This window comes from Rhamphochromis longiceps, linkage group LG1 (assembly GCF_057381845.1).
Source record: "Rhamphochromis longiceps isolate RC_006_pf linkage group LG1, R_longiceps_female_GT1.1, whole genome shotgun sequence".
Lineage (NCBI taxonomy): Eukaryota > Metazoa > Chordata > Actinopteri > Cichliformes > Cichlidae > Rhamphochromis > Rhamphochromis longiceps.
In genome coordinates this window covers 34,406,154-34,429,253 of record NC_140557.1, presented here as the reverse complement: position 1 = coordinate 34,429,253, position 23,100 = coordinate 34,406,154, and the positions used below count along the sequence as shown (strand labels likewise).

The following is a 23,100-nucleotide window of genomic DNA, read 5'->3' as shown; positions in this document are numbered from 1 at the left end:
CTCGGACTTATATCCAACAATGATGAGACAAACTATAGGACAGAGGTGCAACAACTAGAGTCATGGTGCCACGACAATAACTTGGTCTTAAACACTAAAAAGACCAAGGAGATCATTGTAGATTTCCGGAAGAGGGGTCATAACAACCATCTGCCTCTCTTCATTGGCAGTGAGGCGGTGGAGAGGGTGAGCAGTTTTAAATTCTTGGGGGTAACTGTGACCGAGGACCTGTCCTGGGGCAACCATATCACCTCAGTTGCACGGAAGGCCCAACAGCGCCTCTACTACCTGAGGAGACTGCGGAGCGCACACATTCCCAGATCTCTGATGTTGAACTTCTACAACTGTGCCATCAGCAGCGTTCTGACGTATGGATTTCTAGTGTGGTTCCCCAGCTGCACCAAGGCCGATCAGCAAGCACTCCAGCGGGTGGTGAAAGAAGCTGGCAGAATTATTGGAACAAGTCTGCCAGAGATCAGTAATATCTTCCCCACTCGCTGTCTGAGGAGGGTGCACAGTATCCTGCGGGACCAACATCACCCTGCGCGCCACCTTTTCCATCTGCTGCCCTCAGGGAGAAGGTACAGGTCTATACAGGCCAGAACATCCAGACTGGCCAACAGCCTGTATCCACAGGCTGTGAGGCTCCTGAACTCTCTGCCCCCCTCTCACGGACAATAACCATATCCAACTTCTTAATAGCAATGAACTGGTCTGCATTGGTGCATCATATCTTTATTCTCTTCCCCCTCCTGCCCCCCCCCCTCTTTCTTAAATAGATAACTATCATATCTGATATCATATCTCACAGTACAATAATATTGAATGGGTTGCATTGTTGTATTTTGTCATGTTTCTCAGGTCTTTGTCTGAATTTCTACGAACATTATTGCTAAGGATTGTCTTATTGCATTGGAGTCACACTGGGTTAAATATGTACACTTGGGTTTTAAGGGGTATTTATTATTTTCTTCTTTTTTTTTGGGTTGTATGGAAGCCCCAAACGCAATTTCATTGTTCTTGACAATGACAATAAATAAATAAATACTAAATACTAAGGAACACGAGAAGCTGGAGAAATACCAAGGGCTCAGAGAAGAGCTCGAGAGGATGTGGAAGGTGAAGGTAACGGTGGTCCCCGTGGTAATCGGAGCACTAGGTGCGGTGACTCCCAAGCTAGGCGAGTGGCTCCAGCAGATCCCGGGAATAACATCGGAGATCTCTGTCCAGAAGAGCGCAGTCCTGGGAACAGCTAAGATACTGCGCAGGACCCTCAAGCTCCCAGGCCTCTGGTAGAGGACCCGAGCTTGAAGGATAAACCGCCCGCAGGGGCGTGCTGGGTGTTTTATATATATATATATATATATATATATATATATTAGGGGTGCAATGATACACAAAATTCACGGTTCGGTTCGGTTCGATACTTTGGTGTCACGGTTCGATATTTTTTCGATACAAAAAAAATTTTCATGCCTTTTTAATTTGTCATTTATTAAAATTCTAAATATATATTTTAACTCAAAAGTACAGTTTTTAAACTTAATCCTAACCCTTTTTGCGTGTTTTTTATTTTGACAGCGAATGCGCACCTGCAGACCACTTATGTGCAGCCCTGGTTATTTAGCTCGTCATATTGCAGCCACAGAAATTCTTTTGTCCATGAAACCATAAAGCTGCACTTTCTTTTTGCCCTATAGTCTGATTTGTCATAACTTCTCCGTTTTGTGGTAAGCTTTTCTTTGGCTGTCACTTCTTCACCCTGACCTGTCTTATTTGGCTCAGCAGAACTAAAATATATATCCTGCTGCTTTTACACACTCACTCACATAAGCTCAGCGATTCTCTGCGCGATCAACCTCTCACATGTTTAAGCTTGCTGCAGGAGATTTCACTTGTCATGTTTGCATAGTAAGCTAACGATTAATAAGACGATGTCAGAGGAATTGGTGCACAAATTATCATCACTCACAGATCAGTGCTGTTGCTCTCTATACACAGTTCGCACGCTTGCAAAGTGAAAGCAAAAAAACAAGCGCAAATTCAAATGCGATTTCAATATGTCACATATTGACAGTGGCTCACCGATGCCAATGACATAATTACCCAGCTACATTTCTGAAAGAATGCAAAAGCATTGACATATATGTTTCCTTCCTACAATAGGCCGACGGGCAGGGCAGAGATAGATTTTGGTAGCCCGACTGAAAAAAATCTCTAGCACCGGGACGTCGGGCTAGCGATATTGCAAGCCCTGTATCTGATTGAGGAATCACTCATCTTTGGAAAAGAGAGTTTATTACAGAGAAATGTCTCTTTCCAAAATAAAAGCTATACTATCCGCTTCTTCTGGGCTATATTCTCAGCAGCATAAGGAGAATCATGTGCTAACAGCTGTCTAAATGACTCGGCTAAAGTTAGTAGCATGCTTGCTGTTTTTGTCTTTGCACTAGGATGTAAATGTGCAGTCATATTCGTTGTGTTCCCACTAGTGCTTTCAGGTTAATCTTGTTGAAATGACCTTAACGCCACAACACGGCAAATCTCCGTTAACGAGCTACCGCCGATCGCCCCGTGCATGGGGCTAGACGGCCAACACGTTAACGAGCTAACTGCGCTAACACACTAGTTCACACCAATGTAATTGAGCATTGCATGGCACATCCAACATACTGTTTTACTTTAGTCCATGACTCGCTTACCTTCAGGGTCATACGTCACATGAAAACCAAAATAATTCCAAACGCCAGATCTGAATGAGGGTGGGGGAGGTCCATGTTGCAAGGAGAGCTTAGCTTCTGTCTTGCTAGCTTGCCCTGCGCTCTTCCTTCTGACTATGCTGTCTGTGTTGAGCACTCAGTGGATCTGCGCTCGACAGTGCAGCCTAGGCGGAGTAGTCGAACGCAGATTCACTGAGCGCTCAACACAGACAGCATCGTCAGAAGGAAAGTTGATAAAAGAAATTACAAATGTTGTACTGTTCGATACATATGCGTACCGAACCGAAAGCACTGTATCGAACGGTTCAATATTGATACGAATATCGTTGCACCCCTAATATATATATATATATATATATATATATATATATATATATATATATATATATATATATATATATATATAGTTGAGTGCGAGAGGAACTGACCTGAAAAATAGGATCATGGCCAAGCTTGAAACCTGGATCCCCCGTAGCCGGTTACCAAGATTACGTGAAGTACCCTCAGAAGGTCTGCTAGATGATGTTAATGCAGCACTACGGGCAATACCTACAACCACGATTACCGACACTAACAAGCTGATCTACAATACGGCAGCAGTGATCAGTGAGATGCTTGGCTACAAGTTGAACAGCCACAAGGGGCAGTACCCTCCATGGAGAAGGAGGCTAGAGGGCAAGATCAAAGTAGCACGGAAGGAGGTTAGCCAACTAACAGAGTTGCAGAAAGGTGCGACAAATAAGGTGCCTAAGAAATACAGCAAGCTGTCCATACCTGAGGCCTTGGAAACTGCCAAGCAAAGACTCACAGCCTTGGCCAGCCGCTTGAGGAGGTACACCAGAGAGATAGAAGGCAGGAGAATAAACCAGCTGTTCTCCACAGAACCAGCAAAGGTGTACTCTCAGTGGCAAGGGAACAATAAGAGAACAGCACCACCAAGGCTGGAGACGGAGCAATACTGGAAGAGCATATGGGAGAAGGACGCAACCCATAACGGCAATGCTCAGTGGCTAGAGGATCTGAGGGCAGACCACAGCGACCTCCCTGAACAGGGTCCAGTAACCATCACAGTGGCAGATATCCAAGAAAGGGTCTCCAGTATGAAGAGTTGGACAGCACCAGGGCCCGACATGGTTCACGCCTACTGGCTGAAGAAGCTGACTGCACTCCACGAGCGTCTGGCAGCACAAATGAACCAGCTGCTAGTTAACGAGAGACACCCGGAATGGCTAACTGAAGGCCGGACGGTCCTGATCCCCAAGGACCCCAAGAAGGGACCGGTCCCCTCCAACTACCGACCAATAACCTGCCTCAGTACTACATGGAAGCTCCTGTCAGGCATCATATCGGCTAAGATGAACAGGCACATGGGTCAATACATGAGCGGGACACAGAAAGGAATTGGCAAGAATACCAGAGGTGCAAAACACCAGCTACTGGTAGACAGAACAATCAGCCGAGACTGCAAGACCAGACTGACCAACCTGTGCACTGCCTGGATTGATTACAAGAAGGCCTATGACTCAATGCCCCACAGCTGGATACTGGAATGCCTAGAATTGTACAAGATCAATGGGACCCTAAGAGCCTTCATCAGGAACTCAATGGGGATGTGGCGTACAACACTAGAGGCCAACTCCAAGCCCATAGCACAAGTTACCATCAAGTGCGGGATCTACCAAGGAGATGCTCTGTCCCCACTGCTGTTCTGCATAGGCCTGAACCCCCTCAGTGAGATCATTAACAAGACTGGCTACGGATACCGACTACGGAACGGAGCAGTTGTCAGCCACCTCCTGTACATGGATGACATCAAGCTGTATGCCAAGAGTGAACGAGACATCGATTCACTGATCCACACTACCAGGCTATACAGCAATGACATTGGAATGTCGTTCGGACTGGAGAAGTGTAGTCGGATGGTAACAAAGAGAGGGAAGGTAGTCAGAACTGAGGGGATTGAACTACCAGAAGGCAACATTGCAGACATAGAGGACAGTTACAAGTACCTGGGGATCCCGCAGGCAAATGGGAACCATGAAGAGGCCGCTAGAAAGGCTGCAACCACCAAGTACCTGCAGAGGGTCAGGCAAGTCCTGAGGAGTCAGCTGAATGGTAAGAACAAGATCCGGGCCATCAACACATACGCCCTGCCCGTGATCAGGTACCCTGCTGGGGTAATAGGCTGGCCAAAGGAGGAGATAGAAGCCACTGACATAAAGACAAGAAATGGTGGTGGCTAACCAACCGGACATAGTGGTGGTAGACAAACAGAAGAAGACGGCCGTAGTGATCGATGTAGCGGTTCCGAATGACAGCAATATCAGGAAGAAGGAACACGAGAAGCTGGAGAAATACCAAGGGCTCAGAGAAGAGCTCGAGAGGATGTGGAGGGTGAAGGTAACGGTGGTCCCCGTGGTAATCGGAGCACTAGGTGCGGTGACTCCCAAGCTAGGCGAGTGGCTCCAGCAGATCCCGGGAATAACATCGGAGATCTCTGTCCAGAAGAGCGCAGTCCTGGGAACAGCTAAGATACTGCGCAGGACCCTCAAGCTCCCAGGCCTCTGGTAGAGGACCCGAGCTTGAAGGATAAACCGCCCGCAGGGGCGTGCTGGGTGTTATATATATATAACAAAAGTAGCCAGGTTATAAAGAAAGAGGTAGATGGTAATTTTGTAGGTTTAGTGTCAAGAAAATGTCCCACAGACTCAAGGCCTTGCTCCTGGGTAATATTAGTAAACAAAGATCCAATATCTAACATGCTCAATATGATATCTGCATCAGTTGGTGGGAGGTGTTTGAGAAAAAGCCAAAAGTGAGTTTTATGTTTTATGTGACTGACTTCCTCCTCGGAACTGAGATAGAGTCCATGGACAGTTCAGTGGATCTTTTCTTTTTTCCCCAGCATGTGCGATTGAATTTGGATCTCTTCTGGATGGGGGTTCCAAGAGAGGAAACTCTATTTTGTCCAAAAAAATAGGATGTTTAGAGTGGTTGGGGAACTTATATTGTGACTTTTTCTTGATCGTAGCAGTTGAAGGAAGTCTTTGACCTGGATGTGCAGTTTTGTGCAGATTATAAAGACTGTAAACTGTATGTTTTACTTAATTAAATGCTAGATTAAAAAATACATGTTTTTTTATATTCAGTAAACTAATAGTTAATAGTAAAGAATATTTTCCTGTTACAGATGCAATTACTGGGTGAACATTGTTTGATTGCTGGATGGACCCAATCTGTCATCATAAAACATCAAAAGGCTACCACAGTGGATTGTTTGTCCCCTGTGATATATACAGCACAACTCTGCTTCAACAAAGTCAATTCTGTGTTCCTTTTTTGATTTGACTTGTAATAAAAAAGACTTCAACTGTGCGGTAATCTGTTAAACTGCGAGGGAAGGCACACACTGCGCTGCCTCCTACTGATGGAGATATGGATTTATATCAGTTAGCGGGCACCCAGGTGTACCTTTCTGAGCTTTGCAGTAAGTGTACCTGTGAGAACATCCTGCACACGCACACACAGCACCTGTCATCCAGGTAAACTGTTCTGCTCTGTCTGACAGAAGAGAAGGACTCTGTCACAGTTTCAGTTTTCACTGTGTCTGTCTAAAAGTTTGTCAGTGTGCAGCTCAATGAGTGGCAGCTTCTTGTTGGTGCTGCAGAATGACAGACAGATGAAAGCACCTTTCTCACACCATTTCCTTCTTTTGATAGAGAACCTTTCCATTCAGTTCTCCTTCTCACGAGCTGTTCCCTGCCAGACAATGCAAACAGCATGTTCCTGGACAAGCTCTAATCTGCTCAGCCAGAGCGCTTCCTGCTCTGTGCGTCTTCTAGAAGGACAAGGGCTTCTGTGATAAGGGCTGCTGTTCTCTAAAGGTGCTCTAATTAAATGCACCGGTAGTTTTGACACCCACAGGAGACGGGCAGCATCAGAAAGGTGCAGTCCTGTGCTGCATGTTGATTATTGTTTTGTGTGTTTGGTTTGTTTGCGCCACAAAGAGATAATAGGTTTTAGTTATTGAATTCAGCCACCTGAGGTCTCTGCATGCCCCCTTTGAGGAAAATAATTTCAGTCCATGGTGAAAGATGACAATGCAGGTCTTTTCAAGTTTGTGCCACTGGTCTAAGTTCCTGCTGCAGAAGGGAAAAATGGAGCATATTGGGAGATATTCAGGCTCGCTTTCCTCCTTCACAAGTTGAAGTTGTGGAAAGCAATACTGCGCATAAGACTCAATTATCGTAGTGCATAATTGCTGGCTGAGATTATGTTTTTTTCTTCAGAGGAGGCCATTTTAGTGCCATTTATACTTACAGTGTGAAATATTGCTCACACAGGGATAAATGTCCATCACGGGAATGAAAGAGAAGGCTTTTTTCTTATCCTTATATTCTTGTGCTGAGTTTTCATATCCGAAATGCATTACATTATTCTCTGCTACCCGTCTGTCACTTGACACACAATAAAAAGTAAATGTCCCCAGGAAAAAGTAGAGAAAAAGAAAGTTACATTTCAGACAGCATCAACTAAAGCTGAACAACGACATGCCATCACTCAAGCTGAGCGTATCTAAATCTGTGAGCAATGTAATGGAGTCTGTGTTGGCACCATGTAGACATGACCCCAGCTTATTGCGCGATAGACTAACAAAGCAGCAAAAATGAAGGTTCTGAGTTCAACTAAACTTTTCTTGAGGTTCAGAAGCACATTATTCAAAGTGCTGCAATACAGGAGAGACGCGTTTCTCTGCATTTGCAAATTTGTGTCAATAACTGCTGATGCTCTGCAGTCTGCTGCACATACTGTATGTGGGTGCAACAACTTGTATTTGTAAGCTACACAACAGTTGAGTGGTAAAGTCTGATTCAGAATGATGTTTCTGCTTAAACGAGGGACAGAACTTAATCTGTAACATGAAACGGCTTTTATTTAAAGTACAAATGGGCATGCACACAGGAAGAGATTGGCAGCTGTTGAAGAAATGACTCCAAGGCCTGTCTCTCAGTTTGCTGTGGTGGTGTATTTATTAAGTATCCTGATGTTGGGTGGGTTTCCAGTCACAGAAGAGTGGGTGTAAGTAGATGAACCAACCCAGAGACATCTACAAGAATGCTATTTATGCAGGAGATTACAAGCAGGAGTAACTGAGATTGGTGGAATGGTTGATAATTATTCTATAATTATAAAGCACAAAAAGGTAAGACACTAAAGAGTCTGGTCACTGGCCATGTGTTACCAGGCTCCAGCAACAGCAACAAAGATTAGTGTTAAAGAAAGTGAATGGTCATGGGAACAGGGGTCACACTCCAGGAGATGGGGAACTTCCTGGTGGGCTGCAGGGACTATTCATATTAAAAACTTCATATTTATTGTAACACAATGAAGCCATGTCTGTCTTAACAGTATTTAACATGGCAAATTGCTTTACACGTGTCAAGTGCTCAACCTGTCTAAGGTAACACTAGCGTTTGTGTGGAATTATTGTCTGAGTTGAGGGCAATTTTTTTTCTTATGGCACAACAAGCAGATCTTGATCTGGACCTGCACCGAGGCAAAACGGATGATGATCCTCTCATCCAACTGTGAGTAACAAGCGAGCAAGCAAGTGAGCTGGCCTCCAAACTGTTGGCATAACTTGAGAGTTTTAATCTTAGTCCTGATTTACGCTATGCATGACTGAGAAAAGTCATCACCTTGCTGCTATATGAATATAGGCGGTACTGTTTGCACTCTTGTATTTGCTTAAGCTGGAAACTGTTGCTGTGATTTTGATGTATTTGATGTCATTTCATGCATTCAATTGATTGCAGCTACGTGCTGTGCAGTGACTGACACTTGCATACAAGCGTAATAATTTCTGTAGAGGTGCCTATTATTGGAAACCCTTATTTTCTCACTGTGAAAATAAACAAGAAAAATGCTTAGCTGTTTACACCAAGTGCATCATAGAAAAAATAAACAAAACATCCCATTTAACGTTTGAGCACATGTCTGTGTGCGGAAAGCAAAGCCCCGTGCAAGTCTCAATTATCATGGTGTGTAATTGCAGACTGAGATTCAGTTCGTTGTGGAAGAGAATAGATTGAGGATGAGAGAAAGGTCAAAGAACGGGGGAATGCAGATGTAGGTGTGTTATTGTGTAAGAAGGCAACCAGCTGAGACAGTGATGAGAGTTTATCTAGAAGGATGATGATTTCAAGGAAGGAAGGAAACAGTTCCTATTAACACACAATAATAACATGGACTGAACCACCACTCACAACCACTAGCACTTTATATAGCCTCTGTAGAAACTATCTACACCCTCACTTATCTTAACTGCACTACTGTATGGCTCTGTGTAAATAATCATTCTGTACATACGATAATTTTTAACCCTACAACCCTTTAACTACTACAACTTGCATAGTTCCCATTTCTGTATAGCTGTATATCTCAGATTTCTGTAAAGTTATTTATTTCATATTCTGTATAGTTTTTCATATTTATATCCTGTTCATATCCTGTACATAGCTTGTACTCACTACAGCCTGTACATACTTATAGTTATAGAATGACATACTTCATACCGTGTACATTGTAACATACCATAATAGACCCATTTCTGTAATATACTTACATATCTATATTATTGCTAATATATATTGTAATATATCTATATCACTAAAGCACTTCTGGATGGATGCAAACTACATTTCGTTGCCCTGTACCTGTGCATGTGCAATGACAATAACGTTGAATTCTATTCTATTCTATTCTATTCTAAGTTATTTAAAAAAGAGCTCTCAGCTCTTGCTCTTAAGTTGATCACATGAATTAGTGGTGACATGAATAATCTGAACTGTAACTTGGATCTGTGGATATATTCATGTCGATATTACACTGCTAACCATGTCTGGAGATGATTGTTGCTGATCTATAGAGCTAAACTGGCAAAACTGAGATAAAATGGCATGTGTCAAAACACAATAATATAATTTTATTATAATTTTCTAAGTTACATTTATACACTTTATTATTTACTTATTGCCCCAGGGCAGCTGTGGCTACAATGTAGCTTGCTATTGCCAGTGTGTGAATGTGTGTGTGAATGGGTGAATGACTGAATGTAGTGTAAAGCGCTTTGGGGTCCTATGGACTAGAAAAGCGCTATACAAATGCAGGCCATTTACCATTTACCACTGAGTTACTGATATGATTTTTCCTTTTGCTGTATTTGCTCTTAAATTCTGTTTCTGTGGTAAAATGTTTATTATTAATTTCTTCTTTTTGGACTCTTCAATATTTTTTGATTTTCTTTTAAGACAAAAAACCTCAAAAACAACAGTAAAAAATCTGGAATAAAGCTGTAAGAGCTGGAAAAAGGGTAACCTCTTATTCAAGAGGCTTTTTCAGTTTTGGAATACAAAAGGTTGAGAGACCCAGGTGTTTGACCTTAGCGGAGGTTGTCCCCTTTGGAGTTGGTCGATGACCTGATAGTGCGAGTCATTAAATGAGCCAAGGTGTGAAAAAACGCGTTGCTCATCACTATTACCCAGGCTTAAGGGTTGAAGCCACTGTGAGGCCTCCCCAGAGCTTATAATGTGGCCTATTCAACAGAAGATCAACAGAGCGAAAAGTGTGAATGTGAGGCTGAAATACCCAAGAAAGGTTCTCAAGATGTCTGATAGCTGGTCATGTAAGCCACCACTTCTGTGCAAAGATTGTCGTTCGCAGTGGACATAGATGGCCTCTTTTAGTCCTCTTTCAACCCTTTCAAGTCTTCTCAGGGCAAAATGTGAACATTGACATCCTTAAGAGTGCAGGTGTGCAGCTGAGTCTTGTCCTGTTGCATTGGCTCTATTTTGTGGAGTGTGTTTGGTTTCTCCTCTGTAGAGATCCATGCACTCCTCACTACACTAGCCACCTCACCACTACTTTTTTTTAAATCTATTTGGTTGGGTATAAAGTACACTGGGATAAAAGCGTTGGAGAAAATTCTCTAGATTTTCTCTGGCAAATCTTCAACACAAAACATGACAACATTGTTCCATTTGTCATTCTGTTTCACGCTAGCTAGTGCCATCTGAAATAGAGCATAAGCACAAAACAACTGCTCACAATAGGAACGGTTAACCCTCCATTCGCATCAAAAGACAGGAAAGTAGGAAATACAAATGAAATGATACATAGACTTCTTTTTCACACGACTGGAATAGCACAAAGTTCATATGTGAGCTGAGCTACATGACATAAAGGACACAGTGTAAACAACGTACAGATTCAAATACAAAACATATACATATAGTGGTGTCTGCCTTTGAAAACATACTTTTTGAATGAGAACTGAGAGCACCCTTTCTTCTTCTGCAGGAAGAGTAAGAGAGTAAGTAGCAGCCAGGCGCTGATAATCAAATGCACTTGGTTAGCTGATCATCAGCGTTGCCACCTTTTAAAGAAAGAGATATTTTGGCAGTTTGGAGGCTTCAGGTGTGTGTTTACATAATGCCACAATCAGAAGTGCACATTCACCCCAAGGTCAGACTGTGCAATGTTCACATAAACTGCAAAAAAAAAAAAACACAAACTACATCTCAGACTCTACAGACCTCAGTTAGCATGTTAAATGTTAAAGCTCTCTATACACCTTATATCATGGTGGCAGAGGGGTGATGATTTGGGACCTAGACACTTTGCAGTCGTTGAGTTGACTTAATGAGCTCCTTTAGATCCTAGAGTTGAATGTGAGGTGATTTTTTTCCGACGGCTAATGCTTGGTTGAAACTCGGTCACATGACAGCATAATGATCACAAACATGGAAGCAACTCTGCAAAAGAAGGGCTGAAAAAGACAAGGATGTGCTGCAATGGCCCAAAGTCCAGGCTCAACCCAACTGAAATGATACAACTGAACCTTCGAGTGAGCTGTGCATAAATCAATGCCCCCAAACTTCAATGAACGGAAGCAACGTTGTGAAAAAGAGTGGGCCAAAATTGCATCACAATGATGTGAGAGACTGATAGTCATACTGAAAACGATTACTTCCTTCTATTGCTCCAAGTTAATGAATCATGGGGTATGCTTCAATTTTCACAGGGGTTTATAGACTTCTTTGAAAACATTATTTTTCACACGACTGTAATAGGGCAAGGTTCAAATGTGAGATGAACCACATGACACTGTCTAATACAGTGTATTTTACCCAAATACCCCATTTATAAGTTGAACTTAGGTTGTGAATTGTTTGATATAAAGAGTTTTTCCATAAAAGCTGTATTACTGCTTAGCTAAACAGTGATCTGGATTAAAAGAACAATACCTGAGAAGGCCTTTCATCCTTTACAACCCATTTAACTGAACTCTATCCCTCTTTAAAAATGTAAGGCCTAGTGCTGAGTGATAGTCAGTGTGCAAACCTGAAAATTAAATTGAGTAACAATTCAAAGTTTGCTGGATGTAAAACACTGAAAAAACATTCACTGGTGAAGGCACACACAAGGGCACTTTCTCCACCAAGCACCAAGCAAGTCTCACATTTGCTGACAGTCACTTTTGAAGTCAAAGGGACTTATCTCAAAATTTATTTCCATCTCTGTTTCATTCAGAGGCTGTAGCAGCAGCTTCATCTCATGGACTTCAAACAGAGAAAATAAAAGTGACTGATCAGCTGCAGTGGCTGAGTCCTATAAGCTTGCATTTACAGACACCTTCAGTAATGCATTCACACAATCTGTGAGTATCTGGGTAAAGGAAATAAAGGAGTTTCCATCAAGAAGAAACAATATTGTTGTAACATAGAAAGCTGTTTCCATTGACCCCTACAGTAAGAGGTGATGAATCTAGTAGTGCGCACACATATACAGACGACAGCAAAAGAACAAGGTTCTTCTCTCTTTCTGTCTCACAGCATCCAAGCACACAGCACCCTCATTTTTACCCATCTCTCTCCCAGACACACATAAGTACACAAAAAAGAAATGAGCTAACGTAAACAAGCACGCGCACACTCATGGATGCGCACAGTCCTATCCTGCCTTATTTTTAGCTGTTCCCCTACCCAGCCCTGACCTACATCACAGCATGAATAAAGCAGCAGAGAGATGAAGAAAGTGAGCTCATATTGGGAAGGGAAAGGGTGGAGGTGGGGTGTGGTGTCTGGGGCAGAGAGATGGGGGTGTGGGGAGGGAGAAGAGAGGCAAAGAGAAACACACACACACATACACTCTGGCAAAAAACGAACAGAAAAACGAACCGCTTCTCCTCCATCCCCCCGCTGTGAAATGACAGTTTCAGTTCTGTCAGCAGACCTCACCTGCAACAATGCTCCCAGAGGAGGCAGCAGAGGGCGAATACACACACAGACTTTTCCAAACACAGGGGATGCAGGGCCTTAAAACAACAGAAAAGTCTTGCCTCAGGCTTGACACCAGAGGGTCGTCTTGCTTTAAGCGAAAGCGAAACAAAAGCAGCGAGTGCTCGACTTTGAGTTATTGAGTCTCCGTGTCGGCTGTCATCAACCTTTGAACAACAGTTTGGCACCTTTTGCCAATAAAGGTTAATCAAATGAGTAAGCTTTTTAGGCGGAGCAGTGCTTCAGGACAAGATGAAAATTAGATTCGGGTGCTGTCGCTCAAATAAGTTCCATGTTTTTGATGCAGGAGATCAATGCTTTTTTTAACACCGAAGGCCGGCGAGCCTTTATATGCCTGAATACATGATCGGCCTCTCTTTGTGGAATTTAACACTCCTACTGTGCACTCTCCAAGGATGAAACTCACCGAGAAAAAAACCTTATGGGTGTTGCATGTAAGGCAATTACATACTTCATACGCATTCATTCTATTGTAAGGGGAAAGAGTGAGCTGAACACCTCGAGGCTGGAATGTATTTATCCAAGGAGATGATATGGAAATGCTGTCCTCACGCTCTCCTTCCCTTAAGTGGTGGAAAGGCCTGTTAGCCTCGGGAAACCGGTTCTCTTCTGCTCACATCCGCATAAATACTCGGCACTGTACAAACGCACGCGCGCAAATTTAGGGCTCCCTTCTGCATAACGCCTCCCTTGTGTGTTTCCAATCCCATTTCATCAGCAGTCATCCAGCTCTGCTAATGCTTCCCCGAGCTCCATGTTTTAGTGCTCATACGATGTCTTTCAAGCTACATTAGGAGGAGAGAGCCTGTGTGTGTGAAGAGAAGACGTAATATATCATGATATTAGCTCCACATAATAGATGTCAGCAAAGATGCTGTACTCCCTGCTCTCCTCTGTCCTCTTCAGTTGATATGTCCTTATCTCATCAGCCTTTTCCTTTCCTTTCTCCTCCTTGTTGAGATTGCTTCTGGTGTGCTCGATTCACAGTCAGTTGTCATGCTCTCTCTCTCTCCATTGTACTGGGCATGACCGTTCCATTTAAACCATACAAGCAGTACTTAAATTTAAGCGTCTTTGTTTGTCTGAAGTTTTTCGGTGGGTGCAGTTTTGGTTGTGCAAAACTCTAATTAATAACTTGTGCATCAAGATGGGGCTCAGACACCTTTCCTTTGGGAGGTGATTAAAAGCAATTTACTTGTTAGTTCCAAAGGAGTAGGTGTGTCTTTAAAGAAGCCTAAAGAATTATTAACCCACTGCATATTCTCTCTTTGTCCTCAGATATTGATGAGTGCGCGACGCAGATGCACTACTGCCAGTCCAACACGGTGTGCGTCAACCTGCCCGGCAGCCATCGCTGTGACTGTCTACCAGGCTTCACCAGAGTGGACGAGTACTCTTGCACTGGTGCGTCTGCATGCATGGAAATATGTCACTGACTCACATTAAGGACTGTCATCAAAACTGACCAGTAGTGTACCGGTGTTTAATGACTTCATAATTTCTGAGTTATAAGGAAAGTTTTTTGTTTTAGAAATTAAAGTATCTTTGCAATTGACTTGTTGAGCACGGATCAAACAAGAGTTATCCAGGGTGTAATGTGCGATGGCAGTGGAGCTAGCTGACAGTTTTCCTTTGGCTTGTGAGATAAAAGAAAAAAAATCACCTGACCTGTAGCAAATAGCAAGTTGTAAGTGGTTATGACTACTTTCTTTCATTTATTGCAGTCTTGCCAATGGGATCTGTGGCAATGTTGTGTGGTCTGTTGGCTTTGTTAATTGAAAATTTGGATAGATTGCCCTAAAGGTTTGCACAGGGATTCTAAGTAACCAGAGGATGGAGCCAGGAAATTCCCCTAATCATGCAACTTTCTCTTAGCACCACAAGCAGGCAGCCATTTTGGTTTACAGTGTCAGCAACTTATGGATAACTGATCATCCTGATAGTATTCAGTGCAGTTCTTTACGACCAGATATATGCAAATATATATCTCTCAAGATACGCCTTACTTTCAGTCTTAACTAGATATTGTGTTTAATGCAAATCCGTATGTATGCTAATACACTCACTGCTAATCATTTTCACCCACCCCAGTACCTACCCCTGGCTGTAATACTGGCTGACTTGTGGTATGCTAGGTTTACCTAATGAGTAGAGTCCCATACACTCCTGTGCTAAAATGCACCATTATAAAAAGCATGTTTACAGCCCAGTACAGACTATCCTCTGTGGATAGTTTCCCAGTTTATAACAACAACAGTGGGGATGTTTAGTTGTTTTGTTTTGTTTTTCTAATTCATCCATAAATTCCTCACCATCTAGTTGGGTGTCACTTTGATTGGCAGATGTCCCGACACAGACAGCTGAGTGTTGCCTGCTAGGCCTCACCTCTGGTAATTGGACTCACTGAACTGCATCTATTCTGTGTCTGTGCTGCATGTTCCTTTCTGGGAAGTTAAATTATATGACAAATAATATGACCTGCTGTTTAATTTGGCCAATCCCAAAAAGTGATGGAAATTCTGGCATTTAACTAGCATGTTACTCTGGACTAAGAATAATCCTTTAGTCCTTTAATTGTCCCACAAGGGGAAATTTGGTTGTAACAGCAGCCAAAAAGACACATATACAAACAAAGCGTACACAGGACACAGAACAGAAACATACACAATTTTTGTTACATATTTACATTAAGGACAATGGTTACTATATACAGAGTACTGTACAGTTATTAAATTAAATAAAAATAACTACAGATAAGAGGCAAACCAGGTTGTAGTGCGAATCGGTTAATTAACTTATTGCAGTTACAGCGCAGATGTAAACATCTATGTTTGTTGGGAGCAGTTCTGATTGTACAGTTTGACAGCTGCAGGGAAGAAGGACCTGCGGAAACGCTCCTTCGTGCATCTAGAATGCAGCAGTCTGTCACTGAAGGAGCTCTGCAGTTCAGCAACATCTACATGCATGGGGTGGGAGACTGTGTCCATCAGAGATGTTATTTTGGCCAGAGTCCTTCTGTCTCCCACCACCTGCAATGGGTCCAGGGCTCTATTTGGAAGCAGCACGTCTCGTCTCTCTATATACTGGACTGTAGCGGAGATGACAATAAAGTTTACTTTGACTTCAGCAGCAAGCAGGCGCGCCGAGGGCTCTCACGCTCACTTTTCGTGTATAGAATTTCAAAAATACATCGGTGCAAATTATAAGTCTGTATTATAATGTCTCGTGTTTTCGTGTTTGTTGATTTGTTTTTATTTTGTTTTGCTTTGCTTTGCGAGTTGGTTATTAGATGCTGCTCCAGCCGATCAGAGAATCCCCCGCCGCCCTGCCCTCTCCTCTCTGCGCCGCAAGCAGCAGGCGCACCTCGCAAACGAAGGGCGCCCTTACTCCCAGCAAATGGGCAATAGAAAACTGATCGGAGCCTATGCCATTCCTAATATGCGCTGGCTGACGTTGGGGCAGCATAAGTACGAGCATTTTTTTTTTGTTTTGCCGATGCCCGTGATGCCACCCCCCACCACGATGCCGCCCCGGGCAACCGCCCATGTCGCCCGTATCTAAAACTGCTACTGGCCACCACAGAGTCATGGAAGGTCTTTAAAAGTGCTCCTTGGACTCATAATGACCTCAGCCGCCTCAGTAGGTAGAGTCTGCTCTGGCCCTTCCTGTACAGAGTATCAGTGTTGTGGCTCCAGTCTAGCTTATTATTCAGGTGAACACCCAGGTACCTATAAGAGTCCACTATCTCAATGTCCACTCCATGGATGTTCACCGGTGTCAGTGTGGTGGGTCTGCGTCTCCGGAGGTCCACCATCAACTTTGTTTTCCCGGCGTTGATCAGCAGGTGGTTCTGCTGACACCAGTCAACAAAGTCCAGAGTCCACTGTCTGTACTCTGAGTCGTCCTCACCTGTGATGAGGCCGACTATGGCAGAGTCGTCAGAGAACTTCTGTAGGTGGCAGCGTGGGGAGTTGATGGAGAAGTCTGCAGTGTAGAGGGTGAAGAGGAACGGTGCCAGCATAGTTCCCTGTGGGGCCCCCGTACTGCAGACCAGCGTATCAGAGACACAGCCCTGTGACCTCATATACTGTTTTCTGTGAGGTAGTCCGGTATCCACTGGGACATGGGGTGGTCCACTCCCGATAGCTCCAGCTTGTCTCTCAGAAGTTGTGGCTGGATGGTGTTGAAAGCACTAGAGAAAAGAACATGATCCTCACAGTGCTTCCAGGCTTCTCCAGATGAGTCAGAGCTCGGTGAAGGAGGTAGATGATGGCGTCCTCCACCCCAATGCCAGGCTGGTAAGCAAACTGCAGTGGATCCAATGAAGACCTCACCGGGGCGCAGATGGTTTAGAACCAACCTCTCGAGGGTCTTCATCAGATGCGATGTCAGGGCTACCGGCCTGTAGCTGCTGAGGTCCTTGGGATGGGAGGTCTTTGGTACCGGTACCACACAGGAGGTCTTCCACAGCTTCCACTAAATAACCGATATGAGTGTGTCATTGGAACCATGCAGAATGCCGCTTACAAACCAAGCTTGTTAGTATTAGCTGATAATTTAGAAATCCACCTGTTCATCTAAATTTCATGCCTCAGGATCCAAAAGACTAACGTGGTGGTGAGATTAATGCTGAGGCTTCACATTGTCAAGTTAAAAAAAATGGGTCGCTGTCACAGTCTATATTTAGTATATAGACTATGGTTAAAATACATACCATATTTCAAGGGGTTTATGCTGCCAATCTGGATATTGAACTAAGCAGCTAGCTGTCTGATCTGCTGTTTCACCACCTTTTCAGGTCTGTCTGCTGCAAAGATACAGTAAAGAGCAACACACAAAAATAAATGACGGTGACTCAGACTGTACTCGTGACTCTGTAACATCTGTTGAATTTAGTTCTCCCGGAAAGAGATCCACGAATTAAAATGTCCCAGATTATTCATATAATGTTATTTTATGCATAACGGTAAAAAGGTTAAAGCTTCTTTCCTAACCATAAACAGAAAAATCATGAAATCATGAAATATAAATCTACAACAGATAATAACTATAATTGTATTACTTTATTTTATAGTTTTATTTGTAAAGCACTTTTCAAAACAGAGTTCAGTGCTTCACAGTTCAAATAAAAGCCACACATTTAAGATATGTGTATATGTTCAAACATACAGGCACATAAACAGACACATAATCAGCCATGCTGGCAGACACGAATTCCAACAAGTTGTTGCAAACTATGGCCAAAAATGAAGGGGGGGAGATTAAGGAAATGCTAACCTATAAAAATGAGTTTTCTGCTGTCATTTAAAAGAAATAACAGAGTGAGCCAAACCGATTCACTGAGGAAAGCTGTTCCGCAGTTTGGGCGCAACAACCTCAAAAGCATGATCTCTGGTTTTAAAATCAAAGCGAATGACATTTAGGAGACACTGTTTAGACGATGGGAAAGGCCGGCTACACTGAAAAGGTCTTAGAATCTCTGTTATATAAGCAGGGGCCTGTCCATGTAGAGCTTTATATGTTAATAGCAGAATTTTAAAGTGGATCCTAAATTTCACTGCAAGCCAGTGAAGGATTGCAAGGATAGGTATAATATGTGACCGCCTGCTAGTTTTTGTTAGTGCAGAATGCAGCAGCAAGGCTGCTAATTGGAGACGAGCTATGGAGGACTGAGAGACACACGTGAAAATTGAATTATTATAATCAAGGAGAAAATTAAAGTGTGAACAAAAAGTTCAAGGTGATTGAATGACAGTAAAGGTTTGATTTTTACAATATTTCTGAGATGAAGGAAACAAGACTGTGTGACCTTTGGTTTTCAAAATTCAGGTGTTGGTCAAAGATGATGCCAAGGTTTTTAACAGATACCAAGGTTCATGTTATTGGTCAGGGGAGTGATGATTACATCACTAACCTCAGAGAAATTGTCTGGGCCAAGCACTAGAACCTCAGTTTAACAGGAATTGAGATGAATGCATTTTGAATACATTCTTTGAGGCAGGAGAGGCTGCCAAACTATAAATGTTTATCATCTGCATAGGTAGGAGATTCCATAGGTGCATATAAAGAAAACGGAATTGGTCCAAGGACTGAGCCCTGGGGGACTCCACATACTAGCAGTGCAGATGAGGACATACGCTGATTAATATGAATTCTGAAGTGTCTGTTTGATAAGTAGAAGAAAATCATTTGTGAGCACTACCAGTGATGCCAACCCAGTTTTGTTTGTTAATACAAGTAGCATGATCATTAGTATCGAAGGCTGCAGATAAGTCAAGCAGGACTAAAATGGAATGGTCTGTAGCTGTCAGGTAAATATATATAATGAAAAGGACAATGTCCATCTACCAGTTGGACATGGACATTAACACAGCTCGATTTCTCTCTCTCCTAGTCAAGGCGCTTGTTTACATTTTGCTCTTGAGGAGAGTACACAATAAAAATGAATGAGTGATTCTCGTAATTGGGTCCAGATAATACTATGATTCCCATGTGTGTCAGTAGCTCTTAATATTTGCTGCAGCTTTCACACTGACTCATGCTGCTGGTCTAATGATTCACATGCATTTAAAAAAAAAAAGCATGTTGGTGTCCATCAGCCACCAGGCACTGCTGCTTTGCAACTGTCCTGCTGAAACTTTTACTTCATTATCTGAAATTAAAGCATACACAGAAGTGAATGCAAACTGATAAATGCCTCAGCAGTTGTCTTTTTAAAGCTTTAAAGTTCAGCGTGTGATGGAATAAGAATGGCTGATTGCTGCCATTTATTCATTTAATGGCTTTTCTACCCTAGATATTTTTGATTAAAATGAACAAACATATAACAGCATTGTTCCCCGACCTTCTCAGAGGTATATGTCAGGACAAAGTACGGAAGCAGCTTCAGCAAAATATATGCCCACTTTTAACAGCACAAATGCTCCGTTTAAATGTAGATCTGTAGATTTAAAGCTGTTTTACAGTATACATTGCACTGACTACTGGTCTAGCATAGCTTGTTTAAAACGTTCCTCTCTTTCCATTAGGTAGGTTACAGATTGCCCTGTGCATTTTGCATGCACTTGCAAAGGCAGACTGACAATACCGAGGTAATGGGTGTCATCCCTGTTTGCTCGAATGTTTTTCCTATTGCTATGTGTTTTAAAGATGTATATTTATTCATGATTTCAAAGTAAAAAAGAAATCATTGTAGTAACTTGTGTCTTGCAGGCTACAGATTGATCCTTTTGTTTAGGGCAGCATGTTTTCTTAAGAGTAAATAGAATGTGCTTGGTTGCTGCTCAGTGTTCCTCCAGAGAAAGTGTTCTTTAATTAGCTCGCAGTTGGCAGCAATGCAGGGACAAGGATCCATGGACAATCAATCCATTTTGCAGCTTGTAAACTGTCCTGGCAGCTGACTGGGAGCCCAAGGAGCACTCTCTGCATCTGCTGGGAGAGATAAATCGTCTCGCTGTCTCCCTTTTCAACCTTCCTGCTTTTCCTTCAGCTTCTCCCCGGGGGTGTCAGATCTTGTGCATGGATGTAAAACAGAGTTAGCGTTCACAGCTTAAGGTGGTGACTGCTCATATTTCACAATGTTAATGTGATTGCACTTTAGCTTGTGTAATTGGTTGCTTGTGCTGGAATCTGTATTGTTATTCTGCATTGTGTCTAGATCTTAAAAGGTTTTTGGTAATGATATTGCTGCAACTGCATTGAGGAGGAGACACAAAACTGGAAACCAGTTTTTTTCTTGTCTTTTATTCTATCAGGCAATTAGCATGGAGAAAGTGAACCCAAGCTTTTCAGTAAACTGCAAATTAGCTTCAATCTTTGCAGTTGTGGAACTTCAATTATTAAATATAATGGAGGCTGTTAGGATGCCTGGGTCGTTGACCCAGGGTATTTGAGTTTATTATATTATTTATACTTTTTAGTCTTTGGTTTCTTTGAGTTCTGTCTTATGGTTTATGTCTCTGTCTTCTTTAGTTGCTCTGTCTCCCCTATCACCTGTATCCCCTTGTCTAGTTCGCGTCTCTGTGTATCCTTAGTTCCTATATCCCCGTGTTCAGTCAGTGTTTGTGTCTGCCCGGGTCCCACGTCTCTGTTCCCTCTGTAGTGCCTGCATGTGAGTCTGTGTTATGTGTTTCCTGTTTTACTTTGAAGGTCTCTGTCTTATCTCAGTGTGTTCAGTTTACGCTTCCTTTTGTCTCGTCAGTTCTGATTTGCCCCAGCTGTGTTTCCCTCCTGTTATTCATTCCCTGATTGCTCCTTCTGTGTATTTAAGCCCTGTGTTTCTCTGTGTCCGTGTCGCGATCTACCGTTTATTTTGCTGTGTGTTTTGTCAATCCGCCGGTGTTAGTTTATTTTTGACCTTTTTCTAGTTATATTATGTTTGAGTTCAGCATTAAAGCTGTTTTGGTTTAAGTTTGTCTTTGGAGTCTGCATCTTGGGTCCTATTCCTGTTTGCATGCAGCCGCCACCTAACAGGAGGCAGTGTTTCACCATTTATACGTTTCTCCTTTTCAAATATTATTTCAAATATTTGCAGATAAATAAATCGCCAAATGCTTTAACCAGTTGCTTGGTAGAGTTTGTGGATGTGTTCCTTTTTAAGAAGCAGCTGAATTATATTGAGGACCACCATGCAGTCTGGCTAGCGAGGAAGTCGCTCAGGAAAATCCCTCTGCAAGTAAAAATGGTAAATGGCCTGTATTTGTATAGCGCTTTACTAGTCCCTAAGGACCCCTAAGCGCTTTACACATCCAGTCATCCACACACTGGTGATGGCAAGCTACATTGTAGCCACAGCCACCCTGGGGCGCACTGACAAAGGTGAAGCTGCCGGACACTGGCGCCACCGGGCCCTCTGAGTACCACCAGTAGGCAACGGGTGACGTGTCTTGCCCAAGGACACAACGACCGAGACTGTCTGAGCCAGGGCTCGAACCGGCAACCTTCCAATTACAAGGCAACCTCCCAACTCTTGAGCCACAATCGCCCTTAAGTAATGGCGTAGTTGATGCAGGATGGCAGTTTAGCTACTTGGGAACCGTAGTTCTTCTCCAATCTGTCTGAAAGTGATTCCAGTCCAAGTTTGGAAACACGAGTCATGCAAGTCACCAGTCATGCAGGTCATGCAGTCACCTCACAGTTGCAAGTGGTTGCCCAGCGGTTGTTGCATCCATGAATTTTTTTTGTAGTTACAATGAGATTGCATTGCTGTTTTTACTCTAGTGTGACTGAGCTGTTAATTACAGATGCTGTCAAGCTCTCAGGAAGGTGAAAGAATTAAAAAATAAACAAATGCTAAAAGGAATTACCAGATATACTTTCCAAGCAGAAATGAGGCAGAGAGGGACTGCAAATGAAAAATGTCCTTCACTCTTGCATGTTTGTTTGTTTGCTTCTTCCTACCATTGCTTCTGGACAGAGTTCATGGATGTATCACATGTGTCTCAACAGACATGATGCATCAATCAACTTCTTCCACCCACAGACCACAAGCTTACTTTACTCCAGGCCCCACCCTTAGTATTACAATATGAGCAGCTCCTTCCTTGGAGGAACACTGGCTATAGTTCCCTTACACAACATGTATAATCTTTTGCTTTCGTTTTTCTCAACTGTCTCTCTCCTGCTTGGTGGAGGGGATTGTCCTTTGTGAAAACAGCACCATATAAACAATAGGAGGCCAAGGTAATTGTGGTTCCACTTGATTTCACCTCTATAGAAGTAAGCAAGCAGCTCTGCAGAAACACTGGAAGAATGGAGGGAGAAAGAGAGGTGGCAGAAAGTGTGAGGCTTCTGTACTTTCCCCTCTCGAAGTTTGTATTCAGCCTAAAGCAGTCTGGGATGTTTACCTGCTGCCTGAATGTTCAAAATAACATCTGGTGTCCCTATTTAAAGGGCATTTGATGTAGGAGGGATTATATGTGCATGATTTGTAAAATAATGTTGTCATTATCACTGGTGTTCACACTCCACACCTTAGGGATCACTTGTCAGTCAAACCATATGTTTTAAAAAAGGTGCTGTAC

At 42.9% G+C, this 23,100-nt stretch overlaps 1 protein-coding gene across 1 annotated transcript in view; it reads left to right on the top strand.

Annotated features, from left to right (window-relative positions):
- Positions 1-23,100, top strand: part of LOC146679073 (protein kinase C-binding protein NELL1-like) — a 312,233-nt gene that overhangs the window by 199,310 nt on the left and 89,823 nt on the right. The window contains exon 13 of the mRNA XM_085407775.1: positions 14,357-14,482. Within this exon, the coding sequence (XP_085263901.1) occupies positions 14,357-14,482 (126 nt within the window). The remainder of the gene's footprint in view (positions 1-14,356; positions 14,483-23,100) is intronic.